We start from the raw sequence: 6,113 nt of genomic DNA, 5'->3' as shown, positions 1-6,113 counted from the left end.
TCTCTCTCTCTATCAATCTTTCTCTCTCTCTCTCTCTTTATTAATTTCTCTCTCTTTCTCTGCATATTCTCTGGCATTTTATTAATTCATTTAAATCAAATACGGTTTCTCTGGACACCAGACCTAATTTTAAGAACACAGTGCATGGGATTACATTTTAATTATGAATATGCCTTTTAAAATAAGCACCCTGACAAGGACATTGATACTGGAATATGGTTTGGTTGTAATATAAAGAAGCTTTTATTCAGCTTATATGTTTGTTGCATGTTTGTGTCCTATCTATTTGAGGGTTAGGGTTATAATACCTAAAAGCAATTGATGAGACCCAGACGTAAATGACAGCAATACTGGGCGAAGGGAGCCCCCTTGTGGACTGTATGGAAATCAGAACCAGAAGAGGAAAATAGACTTCTCTGGCCATAACGGGTTGAATAGATTTTAGGTCAATTGCCTATAGAGAGCTATAGTAATGGTCTTTTTGTAGGCACTCCTCCATGGTTCTTTGGACAAAGCCTATGGGAAAACGAATTGAGTTTTTTGTAGGGTTTTTGGACCGACTGTTTGCTCATTTGCTGTTGCTCTAAGATGGCAACTGTACGCAAATGCACATGTGCCAATTGAATCTCAACAAGGAAACAGTCGTTGGTGGTATTTGATGAATGTTTATTGAAAAAGTATGGGATTTCAGCAAACAAAAAAAAGCACGCAACTACAAAGGACAAACACAAAAATGTGCCGATTTCTAATTCACTTTTTATTTTGTTGAAGTTTTGACTTTGGCGAGTAAATAGTAGTCGGAACTAGATTCCACAAAGCCTTGTCTAAGCACCACTCAGTTGGTGAAGTTCATCAGAAACTTCCTTCACCACGGAGGGAAAATTCCTTCACCACGGAGGGAAACTTCCTTCACCACGGAGGGAAACTTCCTTCACCACGGAGGGAAACTTCCTTCACCACGGAGGGAAACTTCCTTCACCCCGGAGGGAAACTTCCTTCACCACGGAGGGAAACTTCCTTCACCACGGAGGGAATCTTCCTTCACCACGGAGGGAAACTTCCTTCACCACGGAGGGAAACTTCCTTCACCACGGAGGGAAACTTCCTTCACCCCGGAGGGAAAATTCCTTCACCACGGAGGGAAACTTCCTTCACCACGGAGGGAAACTTCCTTCACCACGGAGAGAAACTTCCTTCACCACGGAGGGAAACTTCCTTCACCACGGAGGGAAACTTCCTTCACCACGGAGGGAAACTTCCTTCACCACGGAGGGAAACTTCCTTCACCACGGAGGGAAACTTCCTTCACCCCGGAGGGAAACTTCCTTCACCACGGAGGGAATCTTCCTTCACCACGGAGGGAAACTTCCTTCACCACGGAGGGAAACTTCCTTCACCACGGAGGGAAACTTCCTTCAACACGGAGAGGAGTTTAGTCTGCAAAATAGATTATAGACCTAACACAGCTGAGGTAATTACCGTGTAACAAATTTAAACGCATGCAGGTTACCACATTTTGTGCTCATGGATTATAAATTAAATTAAATAACAGAATTGTAAGTATCTGTGATATTTTTCCCTACATTATATTTATGTTGTTACTCACAGTATCACTTTGTCTCCCTCGTCTATTGATTCAAGAGGTCTGCATTTTAACGGTATGATCATTGATTCAAGAGGTCTGCATTTTAACGGTATGATCATTGATTCAAGAGGTCTGCATTTAACGGTATGATCATTGATTCAAGAGGTCTGCATTTTAACGGTATGATCATTGATTCAAGAGGTCTGCATTTAACGGTATGATCATTGATTCAAGAGGTCTGCATTTTAACGGTATGATCATTGGTTCAAGCCAGTGAGGTATATAATTCAGTTCAGGCACTGCTGCATCTAGGCTACATAGCAGCCCTCAACCCGAGGGACAGCATGTTTACTTGTGCCATCCTGAAAGAGCCTCTCAGGGTGACAAAGACCGCATTCACCAGTAACCGGAGCTCGCACGCTGCCACATCAAGTATTTGAGCAGGATGGTGTTTCGGCCTATCTGTTTGCGGCCACATTCACCAACAACACAGCTCAGGAAATGTAGGTAACACATGATTAAAGTCTGGTGGCGGATGTCCTAATCTTGCCTGACAGAGCAGAGACAGACTGTAGGCCTAACTTCATTGTTTTCCTGAGACGGGGCCGACTGGTTTTTCCTCATAGCGGAGGGGGTAGCAGGTGTGAGGAAGGAGGACCTTAACTTTTGTCCTTGTCATCCTAGCCCAGGTGGAAGAGATCATTATTCTGAGTTCGACGGAGAGGCGAATGTGACAGGGCAGTTGACGTTAAAGTTGTAGAACTTCTGGAGTTAATGGCAAAGGGTGCATGAGCAGTTAATGGATATAAGGACTGGAAGTCTGACAGGATTTCATGGAGCTAACTCAGTGGGCTACTCAGTGGATAACAGGTGGTCGTTCTACCTTTCACAGAGCCGGTAAGCGCCCCAGTTTGTGTCGCTGCAAAACATTTAGAGTGGCTGTTCTGAGAACATTATGCTCGTGGGTGTGTTTCACCGCTCTCGTCTGTGCGCTCTTTCTCCTCCTTGGAGTGTGTTTTCTCAATCTCTTTGACCCACGACTCCAACCCCTCTCTCTCACTGGAGTCGAACCCAGAGATGTCACCCTTCTGTTGTGGACTCACCCCTTCGGCCAATACCGCAGACTGCCGGACTGCGAGGCGCGCTTTGGGATACGTGGGTGCGTACTGACCGACGACCGACGCATGTACCCTGGGGCCGACGCCATCATCATGCACCACCGTGAGATAGCAACCAACGCCACGGCACTCCCGTCCGACCCACGACCCCGTGGCCAGAAGTGGATCTGGATGAATTTTGAATCCCCGTCTCACACTCGTGGCCTGCGGCGGTTCGAGGGCTTGTTCAACCTCACCATGACCTACCGTGCCGATTCAGACATCTTTCTCCCCTACGGCTACCTTGTGACCCGCCTTCACCCTCACGCCAACGCCCCCCACACACGCCCCCGACGGCTCCACCTACTGGCCTGGGTCATCAGTAACTGGTCGGAGTCGCAGGCCCGCGTGGCGTATTACCGTCGGCTGGTTAACTACGTTGACGTGGATGTGTTCGGGCGTGCAGGTGTGCCACTGCCAGAGGACAGCACTGTGGTGCGCACGGTGAGGCGTTACCTGTTTTATCTGGCGTTGGAGAACTCACAGCACACCGACTACATCACCGAGAAGCTCTGGAACTCCTTACTGGCCGGGGCCGTTCCTGTAGTTTTTGGGCCTCCGCGGGAAAACTACGAACGCTTCCTCCCCCATGATGCCTTCATTCATGTGGACGACTTCCCCTCTCCCCACCTGCTCGCCCAATACCTGATGCTGCTGCGCCGGAGCCCCTCCCTCCTGCAGAGACACCTGGCCTGGAGGAGGAGCTACAGCGTGCACCTGACCGCCTTCTGGGCGGAGCATTACTGCACAGCGTGTCGCGTTGTTCGGAACCACAGACTCCGGACTGACACCATCACCAACCTTCAGCGCTGGTTTGAGTCCTGACCCCTGACCTCTGCTTTTTGACCTTCCAATATGTGGTGACTACTATGAACACGATTGGTCAGAAATCTAGCCACAACCCCATCTGTAGCAGGGAATCTATAGGAACTGTCTTCAACACCATTTAGTAAACAGTGGATCACAGGAAGAAAACACTTCATATTTATTGAACATCATTGAACTGTAATTCACTTGTCTGTTATTTTTGTTGTTGTTATTAGTCAGGGTTCAGTAGTATTATGAAGTGTGTTGTGTCAGACTGTCTAAGAAACATAGATATTGCTTTAATCAGCGTGTTGTGTGGATAGTTAAGATGGCTGCTTTTGGAGGCCTAGCCTTTCTTAAACTTAAGGACGGGACAGTGGAATGGGTTAAGCATCATGGCCATGTTAACCCCAGTAGCCTTGATACTGCCCTGACATGACCAGGTGACCAGGTTCTATTTACCCCACACCACTAGACATGGGCAATGTCAACCCCAAGATAAACCACAACACTACCCCCTGGCTCCTGTTCCACCTCCAAAGAAGATACCTGTGACACACACACACACACACACACACACACACACACACACACACACACACACACACACACACACACACAGCTCCATCCACCTCTATGATCCCTCTCATAGAAATTGTACAAGGTATATTTAGTACATCAAATGTCCATGTCTTTCTTACCTTACTTGTCTGATTGGTTCAGTTGTTTCAGTCCAAGGTATTTCACACTTTTTAATGTTTTTTTCCCACTACATGTGAACATTCTAATGTATGTTTGCAATTGCAACAAATGAAACTTGAACTTGACCTGCTTAAGCAAGTTTTGCCTCCAAAGTAGTCACTCTTACGCATAATCACAATTGGTGGCGCTTTGTCTTCGAACATAGACCAAACCCATTGTTGGTCTTTATTTAAAGGCCTATCCCATTGTGGGTCTTTATTTAAAGGCCTATCCCATTGTTGGTCTTTATTTAAAGGCCTATCTCATTGTTTGTCTTTATTTAAAGGCCTATCCCATTGTTGGTATTTATTTAAAGGCCTATCCCATTGTTGGTCTTTATTTAAAGGCCTATCCCATTGTTGTTCTTTATTTAAAGGCCTATCCCATTGTTGTTATTTATTTAAAGGCCTATCCCATTGTTGGTCTTTATTTAAAGGCCTATCCCATTGTTGGTCTTTATTTAAAGGCCTATCCCATTGTTGGTATTTATTTAAAGGCCTATCCCATTGTTGGTCTTTATTTAAAGCCTATCCCATTGTTGGTCTTTATTTAAAGGCCTATCCCATTGTTGGACTTTATTTAAAGGCCTATCCCATTGTTGGTCTTTATTTAAAGGCCTATCCCTTGTTGGTCTTTATATATACGTGACCTACTTGTTGTGTGTATGTACTGACAAGTATGTGGAACTGATAGATTCACACACACGCTACATGTTAATGTATTTAAATGTATGTAAATTGTAAAGTATTTTGCCTGTAATGTCTTCTTTTTTTCTTATGTGTCGGACCCCAGTAAGACTAGCTGTCACCATTGGCGTTGGCTAATGAGGATCCTAATAAATAAAATCAAAGGCACATTCCATGTTGGTATTTATTTAAAAGCCTATTCCTTGTTGGCATTTATATAAAGGCCTATCCCTTGTTGGTATTTATTTAAAGGCCTATCCCTTGTTGGTATTTATATAAAGGCCTATCCCTTGTTGGTATTCATTTAAAGGCCTATCCCTTGTTGGTATTCATTTAAAGGCCTATCCCTTGTTGGTATTCATTTAAAGGCCTATCCCTTGTTGGTATTTATTTAAAGGCCTATCCCTTGTTGGTATTTATTTAAAGGCCTATCCCTTGTTGGTATTTATTTTAAGGCCTATCCCTTGTTGGTATTTATTTAAAGGCCTATCCCTTGTTGGTATTTATTTTAAGGCCTATCCCTTGTTGGAATTTATTTAAAGGCCTATGTTTGGGCTGTAGTTGAGTGAGGCTAGCTCCTGCTGTGTCCCATGGTCTGGACTGTGCATCTCTGGCTCTGGTGATACATTGTGTGTGATAAGTCTCTCAACATCTGAACATGTCTTATGTTTCTTAAGGAGGCTAGGAAGAAGCAGGGAGCCAGTTTCAATGTGTTCAGCATGTTTCAGCAGAGACATAGTTAAACGTAGTGAGAGACAGAGTCTACTGTGTGTGTGTGTGTGTGTGTGTGTGTGTGTGTCACTTGATATAAAATAAAATAACTTGAGACTTGACTTGGAGCCTCAAGAGCCGGGACTCGACTTTGACTTGAGACTGATGACTTGAAATTGTCTGGGCAGGTTTTGTTTTGTCACTCATTTTGTGGCACAGAGTCCACGTGGACGACTCTACACGCAGCCAGAAACAGTAGCCGCAGCATCGCCCTTGCAACAGACTGGCTAGTGAAACACACACTCGGCGCTCTGATTGAATCAGCAAACTGTCAATCAACACAGGTCTCGTGAGCTGGTGAAGATGACTGATTTGCTGTACAGCTACAGGATCGGGTGAAGCGCAAACGTCAAATTGTAGGGAGAC

General features: G+C 45.0%; 1 protein-coding gene across 1 annotated transcript; it reads left to right on the top strand.

Moving 5' to 3' along the window:
* The first annotated feature begins 1,990 nt into the window (after positions 1 to 1,990).
* On the top strand, positions 1,991 to 5,138 carry LOC106581517 (alpha-(1,3)-fucosyltransferase 4-like). Its single transcript, XM_014163614.3, has one exon. The coding sequence runs from the start codon at positions 2,419 to 2,421 to the stop codon at positions 3,565 to 3,567; it is 1,149 nt and encodes a 382-aa protein (XP_014019089.1). The 5' UTR covers positions 1,991 to 2,418; the 3' UTR covers positions 3,568 to 5,138.
* The last annotated feature ends 975 nt before the right edge of the window (positions 5,139 to 6,113 follow it).

The sequence above is a fragment of the Salmo salar genome, chromosome 20 (assembly GCF_965601325.2).
Source record: "Salmo salar chromosome 20, fSalSal1, whole genome shotgun sequence".
Taxonomy (NCBI): Eukaryota; Metazoa; Chordata; class Actinopteri; order Salmoniformes; family Salmonidae; genus Salmo; species Salmo salar.
This window is presented reverse-complemented; position numbering and strand designations above follow the sequence as displayed.

Coding starts and splice junctions, on each gene's coding strand:
- LOC106581517 (XM_014163614.3), top strand. CDS start 2,419: ATGGAGCTAACTCAGTGGGCTACTCAGTGGATAACAGGTGGTCGTTCT.